Raw genomic sequence first — 12,509 nt, forward strand, 5'->3', positions numbered from 1 at the left:
ATCCAGATATGATAAGCCTAGGCAAGCCTGTTTTTGTATTTATTGGTTCTGGAGATGTATGAAATGCGTGCTCTTAGAAAGTGATAAAATTCTAGAAAATAAAAGTTACAACAAAGAAAGGATTTCGGTTAAGAGAAATGTCTATACAGTCAAAGCTCGATATAGTGATATAAATGGTGGACAGAAATTTTATCACTATCACTATATTGAGCATGTTTTTTTCTTACTCCACACATTATTTAGTGATATTTCTAATGTCACTGTAAGTGACTACTGTTTTCTAATAGGATTCATAGTATTTTGTCTAAGAAAGTGGGCTTGCTTTAAAATGCTAAATAAAATATATACTACATTTTTTTTATAGTATGCAAATAAACTCAGAGCTCGATATAGTGATAATAAGCAGGCACGGGCCCAAATTTTCCAAAAAATTATCACTATATCGAGCTTTGACTGTATTTTGAAATGATAAGTATGTTTTGACCAAAAAAAAAAAAGTAAAAATAAAGCTGCTTTAAAAAGTTTACATTTTTAACTGCTTAAAATTGGTACACTTTTTCTTAATTAAAGCCGCTAATTTTTTTTTGCTTGAAAATGTTACAACCTTCACCTTTTCTTTGGGCTTCCTAACCCTATAAACTCGTGTGGAATACCCAAAAGGAAGGATAGATAAAATCTAACTAGTTAATGAGGAAGTTATGTGCTTTAGGTATGACAGTCACCTATCTTGGTTGCGATCCCGTTAGGGAGGAAGGGGGTACTGTTAAAGACCTTTGCTTATTGTGTACACCAGATAGTGTGAACCGTGGTAAACATAACCGCAAATTGAAGAGACAACGAGACAGGCGGATAAAGACGAACGTAGTAGATTATTCACACATCGTTAGAGATTGACCAGAAAGGACAAAATTTCTGGAGCACCGACTTCTATACCTCAAATTTGTAAATACAGGGGAGACACAATGGAAGACAAACTCAACAGAAACTTAGTCAGATATATCAATATCTTGGTAAAATAGAAAGCACGCGCACAGACCTATATATACATACATATATTCCATCCATAGCTCGCAGCCGCCATTAGAAAGAACAAGATATTTTTTTTCTTAGGTAGATAGGGTAGAATATTACACGGGTATCTTTGATAGTGGAAGGAGACGTAATATCAAAAACGCTTTTAGCGATAGCCCTGATCGAAGCCTTAATCTGAACCCCATTGAAAACCTGTGAAGTTCCCTCTAAATTCCGTTTGATTAAAGAAGAGTTTTTATTAAACAATTTAATGATTTAAATGTACCCTATAGAAAAAAAAATAGGCGATTTTAGTGAATTGTTGCAAGTTTTCCGGGGTTTAAAGTGCCTTGTACTTGAGTTTTAATTAAGCACCAATTTCTCTCTCGCTCTCTTTTATATTCTACTTTTTTTTTTACCCCACCATGTTTTTTGCAGTCAAAGCAAAACATCTTTTTCTTAGCTTTTTCGACCCATTACAAAACTAAATACCAAGTTATTCAAATCTAATGGCTTACCAGCGGTAGCTTGGGTGGGTCCTAAGCGGTAACCAGGACGGAATTTTTTCATCTTCTTTGAATTCTAGTCAGTCTTTGTCTCAAACGACGACCCTCCTGGAGATCTTCTTCTGCTTGTCTTCTGATACGTCCAATCCGAATAACGCGGGTGAACCTTACAGGTATAATCCCATCATATCTCAAATTGTTAAGTATATGTCGGAAGTTCAGGACAGCAGCAAGATCCTGATTCCACAAACGATGCATAACCTCTGACCCGTCCATGTTCTCCAAACAATTTAGATTGGTACATCTAAAAGGACTTGTTTCTATTTTTTTTCACAAGGTCTAGAATTATTAAATGTCTTTAAAAGAAACATACTTAATAGTTATCAAGACTAGTATTAATAAAATACGAATCAGTAAAGTTGACAAAAGAAAGCAATCTGAGAAGAATTGACAGAAAAATATATGCATCAAGTACAATTTGGTTGTCAAGATTGCTCGCATGCTCATTAGAAATCTCGGTAGATTTAGAGAATTGCAAGGAATCTGTCTTCTTGTTTTTCAAAAGTAGGAATGAGACATGACAATGTTAACACAAAGCAGGTTTATACTCTTTGATAAAGAATTAATTAAGCAATATTCATATCTTCATCAATATCATAGTACTTAGAGAATAGCCTTTTTTTTATATAAAAAATGTAAGAAGTATTACATAGAAATAGATATATGTATATTACTTAATAAATGTATAGCTTAAGCTGCTACTAAATATCATAAAAAATAGTACTTCTTCTTTCCATACTTCTTTATATTCAACTTGTATTATTTTGATCAATAAAAAGTATGAAATTCCAATATAAAACCGTGTATTTGTTGAACCAATTATAAGAATAGAGATATCTAAAAAAAGGTATAGAGTTGCCATATTTAGAATATTTGATTGGATTATATGCAAAAATAATCTGAAATCCAACGAATTGTATTCTCCAAATGTTTTATAAAAAGGGAAGTATTTCTCTAAAAATGGTATAATTCTGCTATTTTAAAAGATTTTATTGGATTAAAAAAAAGTAATTTGAACTCCCATAAATAGTATTCGCTGTAAATACTTTTAATTTACTAAAAGCCAAGATTCTATTGGCAAACATTATAACTCCGTGAACGTAGGAATTATAATGTCTGCCATTTACTACGGTGGTAGTTTATTTGAACATTCCTTTTTAACTTTTGACTTTTTCATTTGCCTGCACCTATTTCCCTTTTATTTTATGATATCTAAGGAAACTTTTAAAACAAGACCCTAAATTATTTGTGCACTGATCTCTTTTGAACGAATTTGTTTTTATCAAATGCTAGAATACTGTCAGGGATTCGTCAATTTTATTCACTCAGTTCAACAAGCTGAAATGTATTTCAACTTGTGTAGCATTATGTATGTGGACAAAATGCTTAATTTTATTAAAAAGGCACCTGAATTGATATGTCTGAGGGACAAGAAGATAGTCACACATGACGTAACGGTCTTTCATTACTGGAAGCATTGTCTATCTGGGTACGGAAGTAGAGACACAGACATATAGTCGAGATTATGAATAACATGTCGAACAGCCCTGCTCCTGCAGAAGACCAGGCAAGACTTCTTGATGAAGTTCTTAATGTTGTTAAATTACAAGCACATCAGATGAAGAAGTGTCTGGTTAGTAATATCTGAATGAGACCATCAAAAACCACTGAATGACCATTCAATATATATGTATATATGTATCTATGCTATTGTAGGAGAACAACAAGCTTATGGATGGTCTCAAACACTGTTCCAACATGTTGGCCGAGTTGCGCACCTCTGCACTTACCCCCAAGACATATTATGAGCTTTGTGAGTATAAAACGCCTTGGAGATAAAGTTACTAACTAAGCATATTTCTGCCCCTTCTTTTAGATATGGCTGTTTTTGATGCCCTGCACCACTTGACTATCTACCTTATTGAGGCACACAGTGCAGGTCGCCACCATTTGGCTGACCTTTATGAGCTTGTCCAATATGCTGGGAACATTGTGCCTCGTTTGTATTTAATGATTACCGTGGGTGCAGCATATATGGGTATGCCAGATGCCCCTGTTCGTGAAATTATGAGAGATATGATGGAGATGACCAAAGGTGTTCAGCATCCTATCCGTGGCCTTTTTCTCAGACACTATCTAAGTGGAATGACAAGAGACCATCTTCCTGTCGGAGAAAGTACTGGGTGAGTAATCTATAATGGGCATTAAAAAAAGGGGGAGAAGGGGGAATGAGTACTAGAGCAAAATAATTAACGACAATAATATCAAAGACCCGAAGGAAATGTTCATGAATCGATTACATTTGTTCTGACAAACTTTACGGAGATGAACAAACTCTGGGTACGTCTTCAACATCAGGGTCATTCCAGAGACCGTGAAAAGAGAGAGGCAGAGCGAAAAGAATTGAGAATTTTGGTGGGAACAAACTTGGTGAGACTCAGCCAGCTGGAAGGTGTAGATCTCAGAATGTACCAAACGGTAAGAATTATTGTCTTTAAATTAAGCGTTTTCGAAAACTAAGCGTTTTTTTAAATATGTATAAAACTAATAAACTAATAAATATATTATCATTAGACTATTCTTCCAGGTATCTTGGATCAAGTTGTGAGCTGCCGTGATGTGATCGCACAAGAGTACCTTATGGAAGTTATTACTCAGGTAATATAAACACGATTTAAGGAAATATCGATATAAAAAGCAACAACAACAACATTAATAATACGGTTGCTAATATACATTACAACAGGTCTTCCCAGATGATTTTCATTTGCGCACACTTCAGCCTTTTTTGTCTGCAACGGCTCAGTTACATCCCAAGGTTAATGTAAAGCAAATTATTATTTCTTTGATCGATCGCCTGGCTGCTTATGCTGCTCGTGAAGCAGACGGCGAGAAAGCCGAAGAAGCTTTAGTACAAAATGAAAAATCTTTTGCGGATGAGAAAAAGGAGGATGCGGTCAAATCATCCGAATTAAGCGAAACAGCTGAGATATCTGAGAAGGTTGAAGAGGGTGCTACTGTTTCCGAAACTACCGATCCTGAAGAAGCCAAAGAAAATGGCGAGGAATTAAAGACAGAAGACCAAGATGTGTCTAAAGTTGAAATTTCACCAGAAGAAAATGGTGCTGCTGAAGTCAAGAAGAACATCGAGGATGCAGAAACAGAAGAGATCAAGAAAGTTCGTGGTATTCCCCAAGATGTGGAACTGTTTCTTGTATTCTGGGAGCAAATCGTTGAACTTGTCAAGGTAAATTGTGCTGTAAATTAATGGATGAAGTCTAATGATAATTGATTGGAATCTAGGCTCGTCCTGATCTTTCTGTTCAAGATTTGACTGGCTTGTTGGTGTCCCTGATCAATTTGTCGTTGTCTTGCTACCCAGAGAAACTGAATTACGTTGATCAAATTCTGGCTTACGCAAAAGACAGAATTATCGATCTATCTGGCTCACCGGACCTGCATGCTAAGGCCACTGAGGGTAACCTTTTGGCTCTCTTGCTTGCACCCGCCACCCACTACGATTCCATCCTTACTCTTCTTTCACTCAAACATTACCAGCCGCTTCTTGCTATCCAGCCATTTACTACAAGACGTGCTGTGGCACATGCTATTGTAGAAAATCTTTTGAAGAAGGGGACTCTCTTGACTGTTCCAGAACACATACAAGGAATCCTTGAGTTGTGCGAGGTTATGTTACGTGACCAAAAGGATGCCCCGTCAGCCTCTACATCTTCGTATAATGGTCGCGGAAACTCAACAGATTCTACTGCTGAACATGAATTATATGTGGAAGAGCAGACCTGGATTGCCAAGCTTGTCCATTTGTTCGTTTCCCCTGATGAAGATACCCAATTTTTGGTGAGAGAGACGATATATATATATGTAGTATATTGTACTCAAACTTATCATTTTTTTTCTACAGCTTTTGTCTGCTGCGAGAAAACAGTTTAGCCAGGGTGGTCAACGCATAGTGTACACCTACCCATCATTGGTCAGTTCCGCAGTAAAGCTGGCAAGAAGATACAGACTTTTGGAGGAACAGGTAAAAATGAATACAAATAGCAAACATATTGTATCATTTCTGTACTTACTTTTTATTTCTATTATATTAAAAATAAAAATAAGAACGAGGTTTGGGAGTCAAAGACAGCCGCTCTCTTCCGATTTATCCATCAGGTCATTTCTACTATTTACCATCAATGCGATCAGGCTGAAGCATGTCTCCATCTCTTTCTCCTGGCAGGCCAGAGTGCAGACGAGATTGGATTTGAAGAAATTGCGTACGAATTCTTTGTTGAAGCATTTACAATCTATGAAGAATCAATTTCTGAATCTAAAGCTCAGTTTGAAGCAATCACATCTATTATCGGTGCTCTCCAGCAAACACGCGTGTTTTCTCTCGACAACTATGACACACTTATTACAAAAGCTACATTGCATAGTTCTAAGCTTTTGAAGAAACCCGATCAATGCAGAGCTGTCTACCTTAGTTCACATCTCTGGTGGGCTACCAGCCGAAAGGATGAAAAAACCGACGGCCAGAATCTCTTCCAGAATGGTAAACGCACCCTCGAGTGTCTCCAAAAGGCACTCAAGATCGCTGATAGTTGTATGGATGCGGTTACCAATGTGGAATTATTTGTTGAAATCTTGAATCAATACGTATACTACTTTGAGCGTGGAAACGAAGCAGTAAGTTCTTTATGCTATTTTCTAGTAAATTATTTTTTTGCTGATCTATGTTGAAATTATAGGTGTCTGCAAAGTATTTGAATGGTTTGATCGATCTAATCAACACCAACTTAAGCAATATGGATGATCCTGATCAACATCCCCCTACTGCAAACTCATCCTCACTTGTTGAGAGAGTTGGTCCTGTATCTGACTATGTTCGCCGTTACTTTACTGCCACTCTTAAGCAGCTTCAACAACGCAAGAGAGAAACAAAGAGTACAGATGCCGGACCCAAATACGATGAATTAGAATTGTAGCAACCGAAATATGGAAATAGCATCATTGATGCGAACAAACAAAGCTTGTATAAACAATGATGGTATGAATCTGTCCTTTATGAGAATGATAAAAAAATATTTTTATGAAGTTTTGCTTTCATAAAAATAAGAATAAGAATGACTTTTTTAAACAGTAATGTTGAAAGTCTTCAAGTAATCGAAGCGATGCTGATTCTCGTCGGCCAAAGGACCTGTTTTTTTTAAAAGAAAGAAAGCATTAGTAATTGGCTTTATTTTTAATTTTGTTGCGATTAAAAATTCTTACGGTTAATGGGTGTCCATTGAGGATCCTCCTTAAAGAGACGCATAGCCTTGATGTAGTTTTTGGCATCTGTGGTGAAACGATGATACATACCGGCAGGCTAATTTATTTATTTAATTTTTAAAAAAAGGCAAAATGATTAATAAATACACCATGGCGTGTAGACACCTATTGATTAGACCTACCAGTACAATCATTTCACCTCTCTCAAGATGGATACGGATCCACACGTCGTTTTTGTCACGGACATCAAAATAGCCTGAACCATCAAGAATATATCGAATTTCCTCGTCTTCATGCAAATGCCTGTATGACAAGTATCAGTTGTCAGTGAATACTTTCAAAATATCTCACTTACTCGGCAAAGAATGACTTGACTTTTTCTTCATACACTGGACCCATAGCCTCAGGGGAGACAATAATCTGATAAAAACGGTAAGAATATGTATAGATTTACAATGGCAATGGCCATCTCACCTCGTCTCTGTTCTTGTATTTACGTTCGGCAGCAAGGTCATTGATTCTGTCAAGAGCATCTTCGCCATTGAATTGCCAGTACAAAACACCAATTTGGGCTAAATCTTCGGCAGACACGTATGTACCAGAGTTGTGAGGTTCACGCTGGTCTTCCTCAGATTTTTCAAAAACGTAAGCCTTCATTGTTAAGAGTAGGGGGAGAAGTATTAGGAACACCAAAGGAGAGAGAGAGAGAAAAATAGGATAAAGGCTGAAAGATGGACCTGCAAGTCACGCACAATCGGATTGACTTTGAGCCTATTACTGCGTGTAAGCGTTACTCCGACATTAATTCATCTCTTTCCGTTTGCTTTGTAATGTTGATATATGTGTATATGTAAATATATATATATTGTTTACAAAAAGAAAGAAAAAACAGCTACCATGAGCATAAAAAATTATTATGTTTTGCCTAAAATAATTTCGAGTGTATACTCTTTGAGTGAATTGCTTCAAAGGTACCCGATCGATTACGGTCCAGACAATTATGACTCTATTACTTGGACAAATTGCGACATTTATATAAATCGAGCAAGACAAACTGAACAATCATTTTCTGTAAGTTTGTTCAGATATAAGTTTATAATTAACTGATAAATAAATATGTATGTATATATATATATATGTGTATGTGTATATGTGTGTGTGTATGATTAGAAGGTTATTACACTAACAGAGGGCTATCAATAACGGCAAATCCTGCTGCAACACCACCCTCGTTGGTACTGTGCCCTTTTGTACGCAGCAAATGGCCGCCAACCTCATTCACCAGAACTTTGTCACCATCACTAAACGCAAGTCATGAATATTTCTATAATTATAAAATTATGGTTGACTTACCTCAAATAAATACCGTAAATTCCCAGTTCACTTGCTACATCGCCTTCAATAATCTCTCCTTCACGCACCATCAGATTCTTTGAAGGAGGGGTCTTGATAAGGCTCATAAGAATATATGCATTGCGCTCTTCTACGCTCAATTTTTTCAATTCATTCACAACATCCTGGCCATAAAAGTTATGTCCTCCTCCTTCTCTCTGTGGCTTAAGCACGTAACGGTCTGGATGCGCCAAAGCCGACTTGTATGCGTTAATACCTTCAGGAGAGGCATCAAGAGGATATAATCCGGCAAATGATTCGCGCAAAAGATCTGCGGTGTATACGTCTACATAACGCTCCAGACGACCTGGAACAGTAAGTACTTGTTGTACTTTCTTGCCACCGACAATCTGATAGGCTGCAGTGGGACATTTGATAGATAAAGAGCGTTCTAATTTAAGTCTGGCATCCCATTCCTATAGATATTATCAATAGAGTAAGCCTTCCCACCAAAATCAAGTTAAGCCGAGCAAGTAAGTCTGTTCCGCTCTTTATTTACCTTTTGAGTAGGGTAATCCTCTGGGCCATAACCGGCACGGAAGTAAGTAACAGCAATTTCGTGACCATCCCTAACATCGACTGCAATTTAATACCACATCTCATATTAATAGCTACATATACATTCTTACATTGTCAATGTCTTGGTGGTGGGATTAATAATAGCTCTTTGTTCAATTTCAGCCAAAGTACGTCTCATGAGATGGATGCCATGTCTAGAAAGTCCCACATGAGTATCCCCATTTGTTTCAAACTAGTCGTAGTATGCAGTAAATAGACTTACTTATCTACAAGACTGTATTCAATCCATCTTTGATCAAACACATTTCTCTCTCCAGGCTGAGTCACCATCAAAATGTAGGCACTTTAAAATACCAAGGATTTGTCAGCATATGTTTCTTTTACTACTGTCCAGTTTCTTACTCAGGCTTGCCATAATGCTCCCATGCACTTGCGAGGCCATTAGCAAATCCTTCGATCGCATTATTTTCAGGAAGCTGGTTCAACTTTATCTGCCCACCTGCGTAACTATCAAGAGATCCCAAGAGATATCTAATACACCACAAAAATTTATGAGCTTTTATTTTCTTTTCTTTTCTTTTCTTTTCTTTTTGGCTTTTCTTATCTTACCTATGGAGCTCACAAGTACGGGTACTCAAAGAACCAAAGCTAGATGATATTGTGTTGAACTCGACTTGCTGAATATGAGCATTTCTGATATCATTTCCGTCGTCAGAGTGCAACAGATAGTCGCAACGATGTATACCGAGTGATGCAGTCTGGTTTTCATTAGCTACCCTTCTTATAAAACCACTCGAAATTATCTATTAACAATCAACTCACCTGGGCAAACCCTTCATTTTTAACAGTCAAATACACCTTATAGAGCTGACTCATAAATTCATCAACTTTTGAAAGACTTGGAGGATCATTAATGTTAAATATTAGTTTTCTCTCCTTTATTTTAATATGATTGTACCTAAATAAAATAAAGCTTACGTTTCCATAACCTCAGTTATAAGAGAATCATCTTGGCTCATTTTGTGAATCAAAGTATTCCATGGTTGTTGAAGCCCCTTGGCCTTCTCAAACTCTGCCCTGGGAAAACTTGAAGGATATAGGGCAAATGGTGCGTGATTCACTACGGAGGTACTTGCAAACAAATTTTGGTTTGAAACAGTGGGACGAACAATAAGTCCATGAGCAAGAGCCCAATCAATGGCAGAAATGCGTAACTCCTCGAGTTCAATGGCGGAAACTTTTGGTGGGTAAGCCATTTGGAATGTATTAGTAAACAAGAGTTAATGAAATAATAAGAGTGGCACCTTGACTGAAGGCGCGTTTATTAAAGGTTATCCTTTTCTTGGCTGAACATGAACTTTCGTGTCACGTGTAGACTTGATAATCAAAGTGTGTTCGCAACCACCCGGAAAATTATCGATATCGACGAATTATCGACATCTCGAACATCAAAAAAGGGTCATTTTTTTTGCTTTATTATTCTTGTCTTGTTTTGGAAGAGTAAAAAACAAATGCTAGAACGACTAATTTTTCTTCCCCAATCATCTTTTCTTTTAAATATCAAAATGCCAGAAAAGGAGTGCTGGTAGTTTAGATTTCCTTTTTTGGACTCAAATTATTTTCAGGGATCGATATATTGGGAACAAAACAAAAAAAAACACTGCTTAAACTTTCGATACCGATAAAGCTCCAGGCGGTGATGAGCACCTACCATTGATTTCAAGTGTATAGATATATATTGGATCATATTTTGGAGAAATAACAATTTTATCTTTATTTTTCTTTTGGCTGCTGTTGTTGCAGAGCAGTACCAATCTTTTCAACTTTGGAGATGCACACGCCCAGTTGATCAGAGAGCATGTTTAAGCTATCTAGTTTGCTCTTTGAGTCTTTTATTTTATCCTTAACTAAGCTAATTAAAACACTCAAATCCTTGCCAATACTTTCCTGCATCTCTAGACACCGTAAATCATTCCGTGCTACTTCTGCTGCTTCTCTACCACAACCACTTCCCATAGCTAGGTTTTTTTCTGGTTGGTGAGTAGCATGATGCCACATGTACTCAACCGCAACACGGCCATTCCGTAAAGTCTTCTTGGTGATCTTAGCTTTGCAGCCATCCTTGATAGATTCCTTACGAATTCTCTTGGGCTTGCGCTCAAGTCCACAATTTTCTTCTGGTTTGGCTTTTCTTGGCATGCCCGCATGCTTGCACACAAAATAAATGGTTTTCACAACATCGCTGGGAGACGCGGTAGAGTATGTCGCTTTTGAAATACTGGTGTTGCTTATGTTCCAATGTGAATGTCTTTTGGCTGAAGTTTCATACCAAAGGGTGAAAGCATCTTCATTAATAAAGATCTCGATTATTTTTGGGTTGACGATTTCGTAATCCGGGTCGTTTCGGAGCATGTGGTAATCATCAATTTCATTAATGGTGAAGTTAGTGCGCTTTTCAATGCTCATTATGAATGTAACTTTGTTTTTGTTTGTTTTGTTTTGTTTTGTTTCGTGCGTATAAATGAAAGTATAAATGTGCCTGAAACGATAATACTTCACTACAATTTTTGTACCGGGTCAAGAAATATTCGCCCAGCCCGGCACGTGTGACAGTTATAGTTTTTGAATACTTTAATTTATTAATGAAGTTGTATATACAGGTGCTTTGGCCATCTGTATGTTGATACCAGAAAGGGATAAACCTTAATATTTCCTATATAATAGCTTTTTACAAAAGACAATAAAAAATACCCAACGTAAGATGTATTATGAAGAGCAAGTTAGAGAAGTATTTGTCTGTGATCGGAGATGGACAAGGTTTAAAATTTATTCCTTCACTTTGCTTTTTACCTAACATAATTTCTTCTCTTTTACTCTTTTTTATTACTATTATTCCAGCATCTAATGTCTTTACCTAATCTTTGGAGAATCTACTCCTCATTCCGGACACCTGAAGAAGAACGGCAATTTTCTCGAGCAGCATTCTTTAAATTCAGTGGTTACATTCTCTCTTGCATTGCCATGACCGTGCTGGCTTCACGTTATAGCAACAAGACCAAATGGGTGACTGCCTAAGGATCCTTCTCTTACTCTTTTTTCTTATTTACTTTGGAATGATCGCACATTATGGACAACCAATACAAATATTCAGGATTAGATATTATAGAAATTGAAACTGGTGGTGTTTACTGCAGCAAAGAAAAAAAATGCCCTCTCGTTCCTTGCGTATCCAGTGAAAGAAGAGCTCAGCTAAAATTGTACTGATTCTTTGTGGCAATATCTAGCTCTCCTCTCTTAGTTTGAAATCAATAAAAATATATCTATACCTCTTGACACTTTCTACTATACATAACAGTTAAACTATTATATATTGAAGACTGATAAAATAAAATAATTTTTTTGAAATTGCTTGAGGTATAGAATATTTTCCTATATTTACAAAAGCAAAACATAATCTACTTCATTCAAATCTTTTGTAAATAAGGGAAGGAGAAGCCCAATTTTTATTGCTTTCCCGTCACGAAGAGTGGTACACGCAAATGAGAGAAACAAAGCTTAAGAGCGGGGAAAAGGAAGCAAAGATAAGGCTATTCCACTTCTATTTTAATCAAATAAACACAATAGCCAGCCCAAGAGCACCATATGTAGATATTTCTATAGAAAATGGATCCTCATAAAAAAAGTAATATGACAATGATATCGCCAAAATGCGAGTATAGTGAGGGGCAAAAATTGTCGTAATTT

At 36.7% G+C, this 12,509-nt stretch overlaps 6 protein-coding genes across 6 annotated transcripts; 2 read left to right on the forward strand and 4 right to left on the reverse strand.

The window, feature by feature from the left end:
* Positions 1 to 873: 873 nt before the first annotated feature.
* Positions 874 to 1,775, reverse strand: PHYBLDRAFT_145075 (hypothetical protein; the record flags this gene model as incomplete). Its single annotated transcript, XM_018431361.1, has 4 exons — positions 874 to 927; positions 1,132 to 1,238; positions 1,530 to 1,550; positions 1,616 to 1,775. 4 exons carry the CDS (start codon positions 1,773 to 1,775, stop codon positions 874 to 876), a joined length of 342 nt encoding a protein of 113 aa, XP_018291639.1.
* A 1,336-nt stretch (positions 1,776 to 3,111) lies between these two features.
* On the forward strand, positions 3,112 to 6,724 carry PHYBLDRAFT_133431 (hypothetical protein; the record flags this gene model as incomplete). The annotated part of the gene is made up of 10 exons (XM_018429571.1): positions 3,112 to 3,210; positions 3,294 to 3,390; positions 3,454 to 3,760; positions 3,848 to 4,055; positions 4,152 to 4,235; positions 4,324 to 4,824; positions 4,881 to 5,435; positions 5,500 to 5,619; positions 5,703 to 6,269; positions 6,332 to 6,724. The coding sequence occupies 10 exons, from the start codon at positions 3,112 to 3,114 to the stop codon at positions 6,566 to 6,568; spliced, it is 2,775 nt and encodes a 924-aa protein (XP_018291640.1). The 3' UTR covers positions 6,569 to 6,724.
* Positions 6,716 to 7,511, reverse strand: PHYBLDRAFT_145077 (hypothetical protein; the record flags this gene model as incomplete). The annotated part of the gene is made up of 5 exons (XM_018431362.1): positions 6,716 to 6,780; positions 6,855 to 6,951; positions 7,037 to 7,157; positions 7,210 to 7,274; positions 7,329 to 7,511. The coding sequence occupies 5 exons, from the start codon at positions 7,509 to 7,511 to the stop codon at positions 6,716 to 6,718; spliced, it is 531 nt and encodes a 176-aa protein (XP_018291641.1).
* Positions 7,512 to 7,889: 378 nt separating this feature from the next.
* PHYBLDRAFT_181285 (hypothetical protein) lies at positions 7,890 to 10,095 on the reverse strand. Its single transcript, XM_018438445.1, has 9 exons — positions 9,744 to 10,095; positions 9,588 to 9,663; positions 9,375 to 9,523; positions 9,168 to 9,296; positions 9,028 to 9,108; positions 8,876 to 8,959; positions 8,746 to 8,815; positions 8,208 to 8,662; positions 7,890 to 8,155 (listed from the first exon to the last, which is right to left on the reverse strand). The coding sequence occupies exons 1-9, from the start codon at positions 10,019 to 10,021 to the stop codon at positions 8,032 to 8,034; spliced, it is 1,446 nt and encodes a 481-aa protein (XP_018291642.1). The 5' UTR covers positions 10,022 to 10,095; the 3' UTR covers positions 7,890 to 8,031.
* A 443-nt stretch (positions 10,096 to 10,538) lies between these two features.
* PHYBLDRAFT_145079 (hypothetical protein) lies at positions 10,539 to 11,231 on the reverse strand (the record flags this gene model as incomplete). The annotated part of the gene is made up of 1 exon (XM_018431363.1): positions 10,539 to 11,231. The coding sequence occupies one exon, from the start codon at positions 11,229 to 11,231 to the stop codon at positions 10,539 to 10,541; it is 693 nt and encodes a 230-aa protein (XP_018291643.1).
* A 342-nt stretch (positions 11,232 to 11,573) lies between these two features.
* On the forward strand, positions 11,574 to 12,210 carry PHYBLDRAFT_181286 (hypothetical protein; the record flags this gene model as incomplete). The annotated part of the gene is made up of 2 exons (XM_018438446.1): positions 11,574 to 11,582; positions 11,664 to 12,210. 2 exons carry the CDS (start codon positions 11,574 to 11,576, stop codon positions 11,838 to 11,840), a joined length of 186 nt encoding a protein of 61 aa, XP_018291644.1. The 3' UTR covers positions 11,841 to 12,210.
* Positions 12,211 to 12,509: the final 299 nt, after the last annotated feature.

This window comes from Phycomyces blakesleeanus (assembly GCF_001638985.1).
Source record: "Phycomyces blakesleeanus NRRL 1555(-) unplaced genomic scaffold PHYBLscaffold_10, whole genome shotgun sequence".
Classification (NCBI taxonomy): Eukaryota; Fungi; Mucoromycota; class Mucoromycetes; order Mucorales; family Phycomycetaceae; genus Phycomyces; species Phycomyces blakesleeanus.